The 19,467-nt window shown below is 40.9% G+C and overlaps 1 protein-coding gene across 6 annotated transcripts in view; it reads left to right on the forward strand.

Annotated features, from left to right (window-relative positions):
• Positions 1-13,202, forward strand: part of clcn5b (chloride channel, voltage-sensitive 5b) — a 31,270-nt gene extending 18,068 nt beyond the window's left edge. For 5 of the 6 annotated variants that reach the window (XM_054601130.1, XM_054601129.1, XM_054601132.1 and 2 more), the window contains 11 exons: positions 348-554; positions 1,587-1,667; positions 2,365-2,599; positions 2,678-2,853; positions 3,581-3,721; positions 4,880-5,066; positions 6,833-6,975; positions 7,595-7,744; positions 7,843-7,948; positions 8,353-8,569; positions 12,230-13,202. In XM_054601130.1, the coding sequence (XP_054457105.1) occupies positions 348-554; positions 1,587-1,667; positions 2,365-2,599; positions 2,678-2,853; positions 3,581-3,721; positions 4,880-5,066; positions 6,833-6,975; positions 7,595-7,744; positions 7,843-7,948; positions 8,353-8,569; positions 12,230-12,320 (1,734 nt within the window). In that variant the 3' untranslated portion in view covers positions 12,321-13,202. The remainder of the gene's footprint in view (positions 1-347; positions 555-1,586; positions 1,668-2,364; positions 2,600-2,677; positions 2,854-3,580; positions 3,722-4,879; positions 5,067-6,832; positions 6,976-7,594; positions 7,745-7,842; positions 7,949-8,352; positions 8,570-12,229) is intronic. The other variant, XR_008531282.1, reaches the window with a different exon arrangement.
• Positions 13,203-19,467: the final 6,265 nt, after the last annotated feature.

A 19,467-nucleotide genomic window follows, 5' to 3' on the forward strand; every position in this document is an offset into this window, starting at 1 on the left:
CAGTGTTTACTTCCCCTACGTCTCCGTTCTTTCACACTCTTTATTTCTAAGGAAGTGAAAAGCCGAAGATTTGCTTACACTCAAACATATCCAAACTGATTCACCCGTTTCATATATATACACAGAACAAAACACACAAACAACACTCTCCATCCTTCATTTCGTGGAATTTTGAGCTCCTTCCAAAAGGTCAGACACACGAGATCAACGGCTTATTTGAAAAGAAAACATCCACAACACAAACCCCGTCCATGTTTTCACTCTTTACTTTCTCTCAGTAAACGGATCCCTTCCTCACACAAGCAGACCTGATCTTACACTCCTCTTTTCCTCTCCCCCTCTCTCAGATCAAAACCATCCTCAGTGGGTTCATCATCCGGGGCTACCTGGGGAAGTGGACCCTGATCATCAAGACCATCACCCTGGTCCTGGCCGTGTCCTCGGGCCTCAGCTTGGGGAAGGAGGGCCCGCTGGTCCACGTGGCCTGCTGCTGCGCCAACATACTGTGTCATCTGTTCACCAAGTACCGCAAGAACGAGGCCAAGCGGCGAGAGGTAGGGTTTGAGTTTTTTGGGGGGGATAATTCAACAGGAGAAAATAGACTCTTGTTGTTTGAAGTTTTAAGACAAACTCTATGTGGGTTCAAGTTCTGCAGCTGTTTGCAGTTTAGTTGTTTTGTACTTTCATTCAACAGATGACGAGGAGATGATGTTCATATTTAAAGACCCACATAGGCCAGTTTTTAGAGGGCCACATAGAAGTATTATACAGAATCTGAAAGCTGGGAATTTATGCCTCAGAGGTTTTGGGGTTGATACCATTTGTTACACAGATTTTGTGCTTAATGTACCAATTTTCCACCATAATATATACCTCAAACATACTCCACAAAGACCTTGAGTAACAGCATAGAAAAATAAATTCTGTGAAATTTCTGCAAAAGAAAAAGCATTTTTCGACGCTTGTATAGCGAGTACTTCTGTGTTGGAAACTGCTCACAAACCTTTCATTGTCAATTTACCTTTTGAAAGCCATGCGTCCTCTGAATGCCTTCCATCTTTAGTTTGTGTTTGTAGAGTTTCACGAGGCTGTGATTCTCCTAGAGGTCACAAGAGGTCATTTTATACAGCGACGTCAAGTTTCAACATCGTGTGACGTGGTTACTTTGGAGACTAACATCATCAAACATGAACACAGTTGAGTCTCAGCTCTCTAGTTAAATCTAATTAATGCAAATCTAAGAGTTTTTAGGGAGAAATATCCAAATATTCCATTTCAGAAAAGACATTTTAACTGCAACCAAACTGTCTCTCTGGGTGTTAAATCCTTGCTCACGTTGAATATCCTCATAATCTTTGAATTATATTCTCTGAAATCCTCGAAAAACAGAAGCCAAAGAGAGATAATCTTCAATCATTTATCATATTCTATCGTTTTATCACATTAAACTCACTGCTGTGGTGAACTCTGTCAGTATGTCGGCCTTTATCGTGTTACCATCCTGTCCTGTCAGCAGTTAATCCATCCAAAGATCATATTCTGTCTTAGTCACGCTGTGGTTACAGATGTGTTTCTCTGGCCTGCAGGTGTTGTCTGCGGCGGCGGCGGTGGGCGTGTCCGTGGCCTTCGGCGCTCCCATCGGAGGAGTCCTGTTCAGCCTGGAGGAGGTGAGAACAAGTATTCATTCACTACCAGTGGTTTCTCTGGGAATCCCCCCCGTTTAGACTGGTGTTTGAATCCCAGACAACATGAGAGGATCATCTGATGCAACATGATGCCTTTAAATATACCACGATTACACAACACACACAACATTTATTTCATTACAGTGAGTGAATCACCAGATCAAAGAGGATCCGATTCTCTTGTGTTTCCTGCATCAGGACAATAAGTTTCGCTTATTTCATCAGCGCAAGAAAAACAAAGCTCAATAAATTGCTTCCCTCTTCTTCTCCTTTTTTTCTTGAAGATGTGATCGATGCTATAAAAACCCAGCACATCACTGGGACGTGATAAAGCGCTAACAGGTGTTTCGCATCGATGGTTTGGGAAATAAATGTCGGCAGCTTCATAATCCATCTTCGGCTGCACAGCGCAGGGTTTTTCTTTTGTCTGAAGATACTCGAAGCTCAAACAAATGAATCAAAAGTGTTGATTTATTAGTGAGGGAAGTGATGTGCAGTAATACACAATCCAGATTTCTGTTTTTACTGCAAAACTGTGATGAAAAGCGTTGTTTTACTGCCGTTCTGGCACCTCAGTGATGGACATTCAGCCGTGTAGATCTTTTTAGATAGAAAAGAAAAGAAAAACCAGGTTTCTCTTTACGAATAAAGACTCTTTATGATCTTTTTTCCCCTCCAGGTGAGTTACTACTTCCCCCTGAAGACCCTGTGGCGCTCGTTCTTCGCCGCCCTGGTGGCCGCCTTCACCCTGCGCTCCATCAACCCGTTCGGAAACAGCCGCCTGGTGCTGTTCTACGTGGAGTTCCACGCCCCGTGGCACCTGGTGGAGCTGGCCCCCTTCATCCTGCTGGGCATATTCGGCGGCCTCTGGGGGGCGCTGTTCATCAGGGCCAACATCACCTGGTGCAGGCTACGTGAGTGGTCAGTTTATCCTGAATGTGTGTAAACAAAAAGCCTTTTCTTTTCTATTAATCTGTATTTATCTGAAAAAGGTAAATCCACCCGCCTGGGTCACTACCCCGTCATCGAGGTGCTGGTGGTCGCAGCGCTGACCGCCGTGGTGGCCTACCCGAACAGCTACACCAGGATGAGCGGAGCAGAGCTCATCTCAGAGCTGTTCAACGACTGCTCGCTGCTCGACTCCTCGCAGCTCTGCGGCTACAAACAGGTCAGCTGAGAGCTGGTGTTTAAGAGAGAGAGAGAGAGAGAGAGAGAGAGGGTTTGTTTGTTTATGTTGGTGTACAGAGGTTGTTTGAGTTTTTCTGGTTTGTCATTTTTACTCCCACAACATAAGCAAATATTGAAATTAAGAAAGATTTCAAGTTTAACTGAACCTCTCAGGTAACTTTAAACTCTTAAATTATTTTCATTTCTATGTCTAGCTCACTGTTTTTCTTTGAATATTGCTTTTTTTATCTCCTCCATCATCTCTGTGTCTCTCTCTCTCTCTCTCTCTCTCTCTCTCTCTCTCTCTCTGTCTCTCTTTCCTCTCTCTCTGTCTCCCTCTCTCTGTCTGTCTCTCTCTCTCTGTCTCCTGTCTGTCTGTCTGTCTGTCTCTCTCTCTCTCTCTGTCTCTCTCTGTCTCCTGTCTGTCTCTCTCTGTCTCTCTCTCTGTCTCCTGTCTGTCCCTCTCTGTCTCTCTCTCTCTGTCTCTGTCTCTGTCTGTCTCTCTCTGTCTCTCTCTCTCTGTCTGTCTCTCTCTCTCTGTCTCTCTCTCTCTCTCTCTCTCTGTCTCTCTCTCTGTCCTCTCTCTCTCTCTCTCTCTCTCTCTCTCTCTCTGTCTCCTGTCTGTCCCTCTCTGTCTCTCTCCCTCTCTCTCTCTCTCTGTCTGTCTCTCTCTGTCCCTCTCTCTCTCTCTCTCTCCCTCTCTCTCCCCTACCTTTCCTCCCACACAGTCAAACATCACCTCAGAAGCAGGTGTAGGTAACAGCCTGGCCGACCGTCCGGCAGGAGAAGGCCTCTACACGGCTCTGTGGCAGCTCGCCCTGGCTTTAGTCTTCAAGATGATGATCACCGTGATTACGTTTGGCATGAAGGTCAGTCCACACACACACACACACACACACACACACACACACACACACACACACACACACACACACACACACACAAACACACATACAAGACTCACTGTTAGTGGTATAACGTAAAATGTAGTTTTGGTGATAAAGGTGAATAAATCCAGTTGTTTGAACGAGATGTTTTCACATCATAAACATAACATAAATAGATAAAAGCAGCTTATAATACATCATTAAAAGCACTAATGACAAGATTTGTTTTAATCAATTAAAATACAATCTTTATTTCCATATTGTTTGAATTGTGTGTTTTAATGAAGAAAAAAGCTAGAAATTAGGATAACTTTTAGAATTTCTGATGATTTATACTGACTTCTGAGCGTTTAAAATGATTTTTAGGAAAGTATGAGGTATTGGTGGCAAAAAAGCAGAATCAGCGATCTCTAAAAGATAGATTTGCTCCTTTGTGCGTAGTTGTCATGACTCTCCTTTGACCTCTGTTGTAGATGAGGCATGCTTTCTGGCTGAGGCTGATGTTATATTATAATAGTTTCTTATTCATTCACAAAATGCCACAGCTGTGAAACCACACTCTGAATCCCCGTTTCCTTCCGTCACGTTACTCATCGAGGTCAGGCCAGTTGAACCTCTTGCGGCTTAAACGGGTTTATATGATGAGTCCCAGCGACGTGACTCTCGACCATGAGGCTCACTGGGAGATCAAAATTCAGTTTACACGGCAATTAAGAAAAATTGTATGTATAACAATAAACTAACTGTGACAATAAACACAGTGAAACAGTATGAGATGTCATTTAAGATTAAGATTTAACAATAGAATATCTTTAAACAAATAAACCCTACAGGAGTACAGATTGCCATTAAGGACTTGGAAGATCCCCTTTTTCTTTCTTCTCTTTTCTACTTCTTGAATTTAAAATCAAGTCGGAATAAGATTGAGAGATTCTCTAAAAAAAGACATAACATTTGGCATCTTTTTACGTGTTGGGAAGCTTCACAAATACACTCAAATATGCTTAATCTCCTATATTTTTTGTCTTCTTCTTGACTTAATCACCCAAAACTCCTTATATCTTATCTAGAAGAGTATTTTAAATTGTCCACTAATCATCACTGTCTCATCTTGTTGTCTTCCCTTCTTCGTCCTCCCAGGTCCCGTCCGGTCTCTTCATCCCCAGCATGGCGGTCGGCGCCATCGCGGGTCGTCTGCTGGGCGTCGGCATGGAGCAGCTGGCCTACTACAACCACGACTCCTTCATCTTCAAAGGGTGGTGCACGCCGGGGGCCGACTGCATCACTCCGGGGCTCTACGCCATGGTGGGAGCCGCCGCCTGCTTAGGTGAGACTATAGCCATTTCCTATAGAGGTATTCTGAGCATGTGCCACTGGGAACAGTAACAGTGAGTGTTCAGTCTGAACTGGGAATGTCTTGGGATGGTCAGACAGCAGCTGAATGTGGGAGGGGAGAAGGTGTTTTTTTATTCCTCTGCGACCCAGAACCAGATAAGTGAAGTGTAATGGACGGACTGAGGGAGACTTGAGTGTTTTTTAAACCCATAAAGTCTTTAAAGTTTCAAGTATTTAATAAAGATCTTCTTTTTTTTTTTCAATTGTTTTCCAAAAAAGTGAAGTTTTTGAGCCTTTTATTTTTGTTTTTACAGACTTTAAAAGACAAAATATCACCAATTCAGACATTTTTTTATTGACGAATAGTTACAATTTTGTGAATCGAAGCCACTGTTTTGCTCAAATACACATTATATAATGACTTTACTTATCCAGTACAACATGAAATGAACATTAAAGCAAAAAGATTCATTGAAAGATTTTCATGTAATTGATATTCTAGCTTATTTTGTACATCTTCTATCTCCTTACAAGGTTAAGCATTTATTTGAACTCTTTACTACTTTTTTTTGGGCCATTGCTGCACTCAGAACTTTACTCATCCAGAGAAATATTGTTATCTTATTTTCTCCCAAAAAATTTTCGGAGAATATAATCATCTCCATTTTTACATTTTATTTTTTTACTAACAAATGAAAACATTTAGTTTTTATACAGTCAAAACAAAACTCTTTGACATCCAGTTAACTTAATCTCGTTGTTTAGAGGAAAGAGGCCACACAGGAGAGCGGCGGCATCAAGTTAACAGCATAACAGTGGTTTCTGGCTGCAACCGAGCAAAATGATGATAACTGGATTCACCACAAAAACCTCAGCATTTCCATGTGAGGACGAGGGGAAAATAAAGAGCTCAGACGTTCAGATAAAGAAATGCCTGTTTATGTTTCACTAAATTCTCTACTCTTTAGATATAAATGTCAGCAGGATGACACATTTCCTCCAGTGTGTCCATTATTATACTGCAGCCATACTGGCATTAATCTAAAGGTTAGCTGACTCAGACGTTGGACCTCATGCAGGAACATTTTTATATTCTTATCTTCTCTTTTCTCGTACGATTGAGCCACGTCAGGTTAAGGAAAAAGCTCCTAACTTCAGATAACTGTGCAAAAGACCAGCATAAACACGATAATTTACCCCCTAATAATACCATATGTGGGAACGCATCTCTGCTCCATATGTCCTTTATTGAAGTCCTGCTTTCCAAGATCCATAAAGAAAAGTCTTTCATGTTTAATAGCGCTTCAGCAGAAGAATAAAAGGACCTGCTGAAGACAAGAAACACTGTCAACTGAGATTTGAGAAGGGGTCAAATCATTTAAGATGTTCATATTGATATTGTGTAGTTAATTTAATTATTGATATTATTGTTTAACAGTGATATCCTGAATACATTTAATATATATAATAATGTATAAGTCAAAGACGATAATGTGAACATAAGTATGAAGTTTGAATGTTTTTTTACTCAAAGTAATGAAATATACCATTGATAAGTGAAAAAACTTGGATCACAGCAGTACAATCACATCTTAACTAGTTTTTCATACAAGAGAAAATTCAAAACACAAGAAAATTGCCAGAAAATTCTGCTTCATCACTTTCTGAAGAAGCCTCTGAAGAACGAATCTGTTCTGTTGGCTCTTGCTTCGCTCGAGATCATTTCTCACCCGTCTCTCTTCCCGTCTCCCTCTCAAGGTGGAGTGACTCGCATGACGGTGTCGCTGGTGGTCATCATGTTTGAGCTGACCGGCGGCCTGGAGTACATCGTCCCGCTCATGGCTGCCACCATGACCAGCAAATGGGTGGCAGATGCGTTCGGACGAGAAGGAATCTATGAGGTGACGTGTCCTTATGTGTGTGTGTGTGTGTGTGTGTGTGTGTGTGTGTGTGTGTGTGTGTGTGTGTGTGTGTGTGTGTGTGTGTGTGTGTGTGTGTGTGTGTGTGTGTGTGTGTGTGTGTGTGTGTGTGTGTGTGTGATGTAGCTGTAAAATGTGTATTTTTCTTGAACTCTTTGTTGTAGATACATACCATCCCTCTGTGTTCTTTCCAGCTAACAACATACACATTTGTATTAAGGCGCTGTAATGTGCTTTAGATTTAAGATGTCCAGATTTGAAAGAGACGGTTCACCCCAAAATCAAAACCACATATTTTTTCATCTCACATGAACACATAAACTCCTAGTTTTGGACTTATCAGCCATAAATCTGGTTTCTCTCAATAATAATGGGATTACATGACATTCTGTGCTCAATGCGCCAGAACTGTCTAACTATTCATTTGAGCAACGTCTCTTTCCAGAATCCAGAAATCCTAACAATCAAATTCAAAAAAATCCACAGAGCTTGTTCTGCACGGTTTCATGTGGAAACTATGGTTGAAAGAAAGTAGTTCCTGCACGAAACTGTCTGCCATTGGGTGAACTGTCTCCTGTATTCACTCCTCAATGTCCTGCAGGCTCACATCCGGCTCAACGGATACCCGTTCCTGGAGCCCAAAGAAGAGTTCCAGCACAGCAGCCTGACGGCGGACGTGATGAGGCCCAGGAGGTCGGACCCGGCGCTGGCGGTGCTCACGCAGGAGGGCATGACGGTCGGGGAGGTGGAGGTAACGGACTCATCGTAACAACACACAGAGAAATACACCGTTATATATATAAAACACAATATGACGTGTATATATATATATATTTTGTTTGTCTCCAGACCTTGGTGGAAAGCACTCACTACAGCGGCTTCCCTGTGGTCGTCTCCCAGGAGTCCCAGAGGCTGGTGGGGTTTGTCCTCAGAAGAGACCTGCTCATATCAATAGGTCAGAAATCTACCTGCTGTCAATCACAATAGGAGAGAACATCCACTTATGGTTTAAAAACCAGCAGGCGGGACAGAAAAGCATGTTTTCTTTCAACAATCGCCCAAACTACCCCAATTATCACAGCCAGAAGCTGTAAAAATGTCATTATCGTCACATTTGCATCTTTCTGACAGTCCTTGAACACAACATTAGAAAAAACAGCCAAAACAAAAGCTTAAAATTGTGATTTGGATTTCATCAAAAACATTTTATTCTACATGTCTAATTGATAACATTTGCCAACATTAAATTCATCACATAACATTTTATAATCTTGTTTGTATGAGTTAAAACGACTTTTTGTTAAAAAAAAAAACCCTGCTTCATTTGAATAACGTTGTGACGACCACCTCTCCTTTCAGACAACGCCCGAAAGCGTCAGGAGGGCGTGGTCGGAGCGTCCCAGGTGGTCTTCACCGAGCACACTCCGGCTCAGGCCGATGACGCCCCGTCGCCCCTCCGCCTCCGATGCATCATGGACCTGAGCCCCTTCACCGTCACGGACCACACGCCCATGGACATCACCGTGGATATATTCAGGAAGCTGGGGCTACGTCAGTGTCTGGTCACGCACAACGGGTGAGAACAAACACACACACACTTATTTTGACCAGAAAAGAGAGGAGGAAAGGACTGATGGACGGGAGGAGAGACGGACACATGCATGAACCGACCACACTCCCACGCTTGTAGACATTAAAGTCAGACGTCTTCAGGAAGTTGCCGCTGGGAGGAGTGACAGATGGGTGTGTAGGAGCGCCTCGGGGTCACTCTGCTGTCAGGGTGGTGCATTAAAGCCGTTAGGGAGGGAGACATAGAACGCTAATGGAGGGAGGTGGGCAGTGAGAGATGGCACGGATAACTCTTCAGGTGTGTTTACCCCCCAAAAAACCCCTCACAACCAACTTCACAGACGCGTAACATCGCGTGGTATTTCACATCTCATGTAGCTCGTTAAAATTAGATCTTCGGAGTCAAACCCGCGGCTTCAGAGCGATGATTTACGGGCTGTTTTGGGAGAGGAGAGGACGGGTACATGTTCTCCCTCTGCTAAGCCCCGCCTCCAACCCGTCAGCATCTATTAAAAGAGAAAGGAAGTGTGTGTTTTTATCAGGATGTCTTGAGGCATTTCTTTTGATGCTTTAAGAGGAACACACAGCTTTATGGACTGTTTGTAGAGGATACACAGAGTTTTTAATCACGTTTTCTGCCAAATACTATTGTCGACCAGTTTATTGTTTTGTCGTGACGTATCAAATGTGCTTGCTTTTAATTTCCCAGATTAAAGGGTGATGTTTTCAGATGTCTTCTTTTGTCCAACCAACAGTTCAAACCACAGAGATGTTTAGAAACCGAAGCAGGAAAGATTGATGAAGCTTCTGCGTTTACGCTTTTGAAATCAGCGTTTAAACTCAAACATATTCCCTAAAAAACATCGTCTCTCACTTTGTTTATGACTTTGTTTGCTGTTGTTTCCATCCACAAAACCAGCGCACCATCTCACACACAATAACGTGTGAGATGTCTTTGTGATGACATAAAAAGCCCGATGTTGATCCGGAGAGATTACAATCAGACGGACCAGAACAGATGATACTCCCAGTGAGAATGAACTTGATCGCTTCCACTCCTCTGCCGTCCTTCATGCACATCGGACTTCGTTTGTTAAGTTGTGTCTTCAAACCGCACAGCTCTGAGGCGTTTGGGAGCTGACTTATGTATATTTTCACAAGGTTTTTCAAACACATGCTTCCAGTAACTCGCACACAAGTGTCACAACACATCCCACGGTTTCTCTATTCCTCGTTTTTTTAATCTAAATCTAATCCTTTTGTCTTCAGTCTTCAGGCTAAACATCCACTTAGAATCGGGGGACATGTAGATGGAGCGGCTGCAGAAAAGAAATTGGTAGCGATCTATAAACTAATGTGTGAAACAAGTGGTTAAGAACACATCTGCCGTCAGCTGCAGCAGATTTGTCAAGTCCCCCCCGGTGCAGATTTTTTAAAAGCCTCGAGGTGAAGCTGGCTCTTTTGATCAGATATAATTCAAACCAAAAAAAGCTGTCGAGGAAGAATTCCAGAAGTTCCCCTCTAGCTCACCTCTGTGTTTTTACTTCTCATGCATTTAGCTTTTTTTTTTATCTCTCCCACCAGAGCATCTGATTACCGACGAGCACGTTAAGGTCTACTCGCTGCCCTAAAGGCCCGAGGGCACTTCTGACATCTAATACATCTGCTGAAAGGGCTGCTGACAGCCTCGAAGACTTCTTCAGAGCATATTCGCTTCAGATGGGCTGCTTGTTGGCCACAGCAATAGAAAAGCCCAATTTAAATCAGATTGGATCCACGTGTGACGGGGAAAGTCATCGCACGTTAAAAGAAAAAGGCACGTTAGAGGAGGGGCGGTGACGAGAAAGCTTCAGGGGAGAAGGAAGCAGGAGATGAGTGTGGAAAAGTTGTTTTTCGCGAACGTTTATCACTGTCTGGGAGTGGAGATGACACACACACAGACCTCGAGGCTGCTGCTGTCATGTGAGAGATGGATTACTGTTGATTTCATCGCTGACTGTGGTGTTGTATCGTCACTTAGTTTCTCTTATTTCAAGGTTGAGACATCAGCAAGACTCATATCAAGTCTGGGTTTGTTTCTTTTCCTGTGTCAGCTTTAATTTAGCTACAGTTTAAATTCTGGAAAACAAGCGTGTTTGAGAGCTCAGAAATAAAGACAGAAAAACCCACAAAAACAATCCCCTCGGCCTTGACGTTTCTGAAGTGCGGTTGTTCTCCTCTCATGTTTTTACTCCAATTTCTGCAGAAATGTTTAAAAAGTTGCTTGTATTATATTTAGTTTTTTTTTTTTTTTTTTTACAGAATAAAACCAGCAATGTGTTATTCATCATTTTCAGCTGTGGTTAGTGAGTAACTATTAAGTATTTACAGCATCAGGACGGTGTTTGTTGGACTGACTTGTATCACATGGTCTTGTTCACAGAGGAACATCTTTTAAATTCTTCTTTTAAAGTTTGAAATTTGTGGTAAAACAATTTCACTTCTTGATGAATAACAGCCACTGTAGCCACGAGGCAATTACAGTACAGTAGAAGACGCGTAAAGCCGTAAAAAAAACGTCTTTAATGTTGTTTCCACCACATAATTTTGCAAAACATTTAGCCTCCATATGCTACTGGTCATACCAGACCAAGTGAGGCTGTAGCAGAAACACCCCAGAGTGTGTTGAACTGAGAGAAGACGGATTTAATTGCTCATGAATTCAACATTTAATTTGTAAGAGGAAGAAAAATGTTGTTTCATGCTTTAAGTAATTATTTAAAGGGACAGTTCAGGTAATTGATGTAGCTACGGTCAAAAATCAATATCAGTTAAAGTGTACTCTATATTTCAAATATCTTCACCAGACTCCTTTTATAAAAACAGTATTTTTACCTTGTAGATCTACTGCTGCCTCTATTGATTAGTTTGTTTGCGGTTTTGTGTGACTTCGGTGAATCCGAACCGACCCTTTAAAACACAGAAGTCCCACAATAACACAAACTAACCAATCGAGGCAGCGGAAGACCTGCAACTACCGTGTTCTGATGGGGTAAGATGACTGTTTTTGTCAATGGAGTCTGGGGGCTTTAAAGAGAGCATAGATCAAAAGTTTTAGGTGTCTAATATACGTTTTGCAACCCCACGCCAAAACAGCCGTACTGTCCCTTTAAGGCAGCACCTCTAAACAGTTCCTTCAGTCCACATCTTCTGTGTTGAAATCTGCCGACTGTCTTTCATGTCGCCACATTTATTTTTCTCAGTATCTAAGAATTCATCATCTGTTTACAGACTTGTAACTTATCTTGAGCTGCCGACCCGGTTGTTTTGTTTTGAAGTGGTATGAAATGATTTTACTTTACGATCGAGGCCTTTTCGTTCCCCCTCCTCCCCCCCTCCGAACCTCCCGTTTGCTCTGTGTTTGTGGCGTTACTCTGATCCCCTACTGCGTGCCAGTTTCCCCCCGAGACCGCAATAAAATCTGAACCCAGCCACGAAGTCAAGACTGGAGGCCAGACCTCCACTCGATGTGCGCCTCTGCTTTCTGTCAGGTCTTTGACGTTCCGTGACGAAACCTCACAGAGTACGATATGAAGTAATCATCTTTTCCATGACATGTGTTCTCTCTCTCTCTCTCTCTCTCTCTCTCTCTCTCTCTCTCTCTCTCTCTCTCTCTCTGTGTCACCAGGAGGCTGCTGGGAATCATCACTAAAAAAGACATTCTGAAACACATGGCACAGATCGCCAACAGAGACCCCGACTCCATCCTCTTCAACTGAACCGTCTCCGTCCATCTCTCTCCCTCTCTCCTCCAGAGGAGAAGACACCACCACCAGCTTGCACACTCGACCGGAAAATGCACCTTTTTACCTCTTCAGCTGTTGGGTGAAAGCCAAGTAAGTCGAGCTCCATTTGCACAGGCGACTAGAGAACAATGGCTCTTTTTTTTGTTTTTGTAAGATGGAGGCGTTTTTTGGCTTTCTGTTTTTTGGCTCCTCCTCACTGACACTGCTGGCCCTAATTTCTTGTTCAACCCAGAAGGATGTAGTACAGATACACATGAGCAATAAGTCAATGGAAAAAAAATAATTCACATCCACACTTTCTTTTCGGGGCTTTTTTTTTTTTTTTTACATTCCTTCCTTTCTCTCTGTCTTTTCAACAAAACAAAAAGAGAGAAACGTTTAAAAAGGAGGTGGGAACGACTAATCCTCATGTCATAGATACTGACGAGAGAGGAGGAGAAATGAAGACATCAGGGGAGATGAAGAGAGGTCTGTGGAGCTCCATGCCGCCCTCCGGCCGCCACGGCGAGCCCAGACAGAGCGCTCTGAGCTGGGCTGATGGATGCTCGGACGCCTCCCCCCTCCTCCTCCACGACTTCCATCCGTCCTGCAGCCTCGGGGAGGGGGGGCGAAGCATCCAGGTGTGAGAAGACGATCTAATACACACACACTTACACTCCATAAAGACTTCATGACCGCCTGGGAACTCTCCAGAAATGTCTTTTTTGTTTTGTTTTGTTTTTTTCCCCGTCGTGTAGACTCTTGTGATTTGTAATACGTGGCGAGAGACTCCGGTTTGGGAACTAAGAAGTGTTGTCTCGTCATACAGACTCTCCGATTGGCAGTTATAATTCTCTTACAAATAAAAAAAAGAAATCATGCATAATGAGAACGCTGTGAAAACCACATCATGCCTTAGTGAAGGGTGTGTGTGTGTTTTCTACGAAAAGAGAGAATCATGACACATAAGTTAATTTATGTAAATGTACAATTGTTTGTCCCACTAAATTATTTCACTGACTTCATTGTGTCTGTGTTTATTTGTATGATATTGATAATAATACTGTGAAGTTTTCCATTTATGTTGATAAAATACCTGATTTTGTTTTAACAAATAACATTGAATCTATTATCTCCTCTGTTGTTTTGTTTTTCATTTCCTTCTTAAATATTCTTGGTATTATATTATATTTATATATATATATATTATATTTATATATTATATTTATATATATATACATTTATATTATATTTATATATTATATTATATTTATATATATTTATATATATATTATATTATATTTATATATATATATTATATTTATATATATATATATATACACACATCCAGTGATTGATTTGATACTGGATTCATATTTGATTATTTAAAAAAAAAAACTATAAACCTACTGGAAAAAACATTTGTTGCAGATATTTCAGATGTTTTTATCTGTTGATCCTCTTTCATGTTTTTCTCAGGAGTTGGTGGAGACCAAAAACGGAGCTAAAAGGAGAGTAAATATTAGACTAACATTCATTATGCCGGCACATACATGAATCCAACGTGTCTACTCGATGTGAAAACCCGCAAAGTGCTTGCTAAGAAATTCAAATCAGTTTTTATGGTGATTCTTAGTGTTTCTTCTGCCCCGAAGTGGTCAAAGCGGATGAAAAGATGTGAACATTCAGCAATCTGGCAAGTCGTCACCAAATGATCCGGCACTTCCAAGAGGATATAGTCCTGGATTGAATTAATTTCACTGCATAAAATCAAACTGAACACAATCAAGAGTCATTTCTCAGTTGTGTCCTGCTTGAATTTGTTATTGCACAGCGTGAGCCAGCCGTTTTTGTGATGTCTTCATTAAAACATCTGTTTCTAGTAGCTTTCATCGTGATTCATTACGTTGAGTTATTGCCAGAGGAATAATCCTTTCAATGTTAGGTTGTGGATTCATTTCAGATAAATGGCTGGATGGTCGCTGATGATTAGATTCTGTTTGCTTCAAACCGGAGTAAATCGAAGCATATAGGTAATTACTCGGAGAAATAGTCACTAGTGACCAGAAAATCTGCTCTGAACTTGATTTAGTGTTTTTTCTAAACACAAAACAGAGACAGTAAATCATTCCACTGATCCAAAAAAGAGTTTTCTACTCAGCCTTAGACCTTTATTCTGACCACAAATTGGTTCCGCTTATGGATCTGTTATGTTATTCAAGGACTTTCTCCCCAACAGACTGAATAAACCTGAATAAAAGTGAAATCATGATTTTTATGGTGCCCGTTGTCAGCTGGGGCTAAGCTACGTACATTAGCTAATGTTAGCTAAGATAGTAAACTTGGCAAATATTAAACCTGCTAAATCTCAGCGTGTTAGCATAATCATTATGAACATTTTGTTATAAGTACTGACGTGTACATTAGCAAATGTTAGCATGCTAAACTAAGAAGGTGAACATGGTTAAACATTACACATGCTAAATCTAAATACATGAGCATAATCTTCATGAGCATTTAGTTCAAAGTACTGACGCGTACATAAGCATGGCTATGGGCCTTGTTTTTATATTTGTGCTATGTATTTTTCCTCATAATACAGCAGCACATTACACACTGAGGCTACAGTAAACCCACATTAAATACAGACTTTTTAGCTTCTAGTAATTTGTATATTTAGTATATAGAGTGTCCGTGTGGATCCTCCTTTTTTACCTTTGTCTCATTATCTAAATACTTGGGGGACCACCGCTCTTTGACGACCCCTCGGGGGTGTTACGCTGTCACTCCGGCAGCGAGTCGGAGCTCGTTTCTGATCCACATAATCTCTGTGAGAAGTTAAAGACACTTGATGGTAGAGGAAGTGTGGATGATTTGCATGTGGATGGTTGACATCTTCTGTGTCTTTCTTTTCGGGAATGTGAGTGCACTGTAGCCGGCTGGTAATGACTCAGTCCTCGTCGCTGAGGCTTCACATGGAGCTCGAGTTACCGACCCGCTCGTGGCTTCTGCATTCTCACACCTCAGAAACATTCACAGGGTTTGTACTTCCACATAATGCACCTCCACCCTTAAATTTGATTTCCTGTTTGTTCCTGGCGTCTCTACCCTACGGTATGTTCCTCGTTTCCTTGTTCTCTATGAAACAAGCTGCCTTACCTCATTTGCTTCTCCTCTCATATCAGTCATCCCCGTTCCCAGGCCTGCCATTGTCTCGGTGCACATTACAAAGCAGTGAAAACATTCCACTGTGGTAACGGGCCAAATCAAGGTGTCACCCTACACCTCAAAGTGTCAATGCTCTCGCTGCATGCATGAAAAAGAGGTGACGTGTCTTTTTTTTCTTCCCCTAAAGGCAAATATTTAGGAGTGAGTTGTGTATGTGTTTGTTTTCATCCAGGAATGAAACCCGACCCTCCTCACGGTGTTGCTTCTCTGCCCTCTTGGCCTCACCTGAGGTTATGAAGGTGGAGGTTCCCACAGCTTCTACTGACCTTTTACATGTGAACCGACCTAAAGACAATGAAGAAGTAAAAGAAATATTTCTAGTGGCCTCCTTTTTGCTCTGAATTGTTTTAGATAATTAGGAAGCCAACTAAATTAATAGTTTTGATGTACAGTGAACACAAAGGGTTCAGAATTATATTAATTCATTTGTATATGCATTAGACTGTATCTACAGATGGATTTATATATTATAAAACACTTTTTGCACTCTTTTTAAATGTGAATAAAGTGGTTTGGATTTGTGATTTCCCTCGAAAAGCCATAAATTCAAAGTTTAGTTAACCTAAAAATGACTTGCATATTACAAATTACTTCTGCCAGTTGCATTAAAGCTTTAAAAAATCTGAAAAGTGGTTGTTCATTTGTGAAGATGATCCTGGTGAACAAAACATGTGAGTATCAAGGGTTTGTTTGTCACAGAGCTTATTTCCTGCAATAATCCCAAATGTAATGGAAAAATCCCACTGGCTTTTTTGTAGAGGGAACAAGTCTGGTGTTAAATAAACACTTCAGTCCTGCAGAACTTTATTATAGGAATATTTCTTGGCTGCAAACATTTAGCGCTGAGAGGCCAGTGTACATTGACCACCACAACATTGTTGACGGCTGTAAATGTGAACTAAAGCAGTAAAGTTGCGAGGCAGTAAAACCAAAAGAACGAGCTCGAAGACACTTAAACTCTCTGCAGAATCAGTTGATTTCATCACTAAAAACTTCCCACTTATGGACTCAAAACTGAGAACTGATCTCTCCCAGTGGACCCACACCTTACTGGTAATGAAATAGTTTGAACCTCTCCTGAACTCAGGATGTCTGGGGAAGTTCAAGAAGAGGCTGACAAACTATTTATGACCTACCAATACCTAGAAACTTTTTAAATTCCAAAAGAAACACGCTGCATCCCCAAAACTGTGAGCCAAGTCGCACAGAATGTAGCTCCAGCACAAATCACAGCTTTAACCCCTGCTGGTGCTGCCAACTTATGCTATTGCTGCCATAAAAATGTATTATTTCTCCGATATTTGTGCATTAAATTCGTTTCTTTTTTAGGTTTCAGCCTGTTTTGCCTCCACTGGTAGTTAATCAAGTGAAACAACCCAACTAATGCGGTGACGGGACACACTTCTTTTTAAGAGCTCGCGAGGCAACGAGGTTCATAACTGCTGATCAAACTCAAAGGTTAAAGAGGCGATAAGGGCGTGTTTTGAATTTAGAGAAATGTGGAAAAATGGAAAGGAAACGTCTACGGCGCTAAAACATACTCTGGAACTAATCAAACATATACCAGTGCCACATGAATGTATCTCCTCTCTGGCGGTTAACCGCAGCAGAAACGTCACAAATTAGGCTCCCGAGCGTCGACAGCTTGGTTCAAACCGTTCTCTGGCATGGAACGACCATCACTGACCTTCATAACACATAAAAAAAATGGATCAGATTGGTTTTCTTTCAACGTGTTCCACTGCTGGACAGCATGTTGTAATTTCCCTCCAAGGACACTGGAAACTAGCTTGAGGTCATGTAGAGAGACCGAGCCAATGTGCGTCCCCGAGCTGCAATATAATCCTACTTCTGCACGAAATAGGATTTTTTTTACATAGTGCAAACCTCAACACACTCAACCACATCCATTATTTCACAACGGCTTTCATCTAAACCCCCACGTGGATTTTTCAATTGTTTTAATTGTTTTTCTTTTCTTAGCCAAACCCACTTAAAGAGCTAATATTAACCTCCTTTTGAATCAGTGGGTAGTTATGTCCACCTATAGAACCATGGAGGGTTTTCATGTAAATAAATATAACATTGTTTTCTTCTGCCAACTGGTTTAAAGAGCTGCGGAACAATTTTGCCATCAGCTTCTTTGTCGGGACCAGGGCGAAGCTAAATTGTGCTTTTTTTTGTGGCATTAAAACAGTCAAATGCAAAGGTATTATATATGTGTAATGGTCTTTTACCTATACGTTGTTGCATACGTTTGTGGGTTTACCAGAGTGATTCATCTTCAGGGATCATTCATTGTCTTTATGCAACACTGGGATGCACAAGTAAATTCAGTTGTAGCCCAACAAACACATGACAAACAAAAGAAAACAAAGACAGTTGTACATTCCTTCAGTGCATTTTGTTTTTTGAATTTGCATTTTAAGAATGTAAACTAAAATATGGCCGACATCTTCACATTAGATGACTGTGTTTGTGCTCCAAGCGTCATTGATGTGAACACAGAGTCCACTTCCTCTCGTTCCAACGGAGACCTGCACTCTGTCCTGTTGCTGCAACACATTAATGGGTTTATCACAAACTAAGAATATGAATCTAAAGACTCAAATATATTTAATGTCAGTGAAATGCTTACTTTGAAAAAAGAATATTCGTATTTCACACCTGTTGTAGTAAAGTGTATTAAAAGGGCTCTCGTCCCCATAGCTGTCAACATTAATGATTTTTTTATGATCATTTTATGCTGCAAAACTGCTAAATGAACAAAATAATGTCCTGTAAGAACAGAAAGGTTAGAAACGAGGCCTCCTCTACTCTCTAATGATAACCTGTGTGTGCCTGTGCCTGGACTTAATGAACAGGTGTGGAGGAGGATGACATGATGAAGGTTTCTGTACTGTTTTATGGAGGATTTAATCCATACAAAAATACATAAAATTGTATTATGAAGCATCTATTTTGAACAGGATGCTGCAAGGCGAGGATAATCATTTTAAACATTGAATTGTATTGTATTTAAGCTAATGTTCGCGTATAAACTCTTATCTAATAATATATATATATATATATATATATATATATATATATATATATATATATATATATATATAAGCTACTGCAGGATTGAGTACGTCTGGTATGTCAATTAAGTGTGTTTTCAATTCTTTATTTAGTTTTTCACAAAACAGAAAAATGCAGATATAGCTACCCGATAGAAAGATTAGATTAGAGAAGCGTTCACTCTTGTTGTCGTCTGCATTATAACGTAATTTACAAAATCTCCCTGAAAGTTTGACCAGGATAACGACCAAATTTAAAACTTGCATTACACACTGTGAGCAGAGAGAGAAACATATGTGCAGTGTAATGCAAGCCAGGGCAAAAACAAAAGCAATCATTTATACTTCTAGCAAACTTAAACAATTCATTTTTTTAAAAAGGAGTTGATTCAGATTTATGTTGCATTATGAAAAGAGGTGAAAGACCTTTGCACGGCATTAAAAAAAACATAAGAAAGTCTCCACATATGCTTTAAAACCAGTATGAGTGACTTTCGCCATGTTGTTCAAGTTCATATGAGAAAACTGCCACATTTAGCTAATTAAATCACATTCTGCTCTTTTTCCAGTACAAAAAAAAGGTGTTTTTCAGTTATTCTGCCTAATTAGATTTAGCTTTAATTAAATCAAAGTTGGGCAGAGCTATGCTGGGAGTTACGTGAGGCCACCATGTACCACTGAAAACCTATTAAAGTAGAATTTGTTCCAAATGTAAGGTAAGTGGAAGGATAAATCGGCCATGACAAATACAATCACCAGTTTGTTAGGTCTATTTTTATGTACATAAATTAGATAGCTGTTAATCTTTTGTAATGGAAGGAAACACCTTCTCCATGACGCTTAAGGACATT

Source organism: Anoplopoma fimbria, chromosome 7, assembly GCF_027596085.1.
Source record: "Anoplopoma fimbria isolate UVic2021 breed Golden Eagle Sablefish chromosome 7, Afim_UVic_2022, whole genome shotgun sequence".
NCBI lineage: Eukaryota > Metazoa > Chordata > Actinopteri > Perciformes > Anoplopomatidae > Anoplopoma > Anoplopoma fimbria.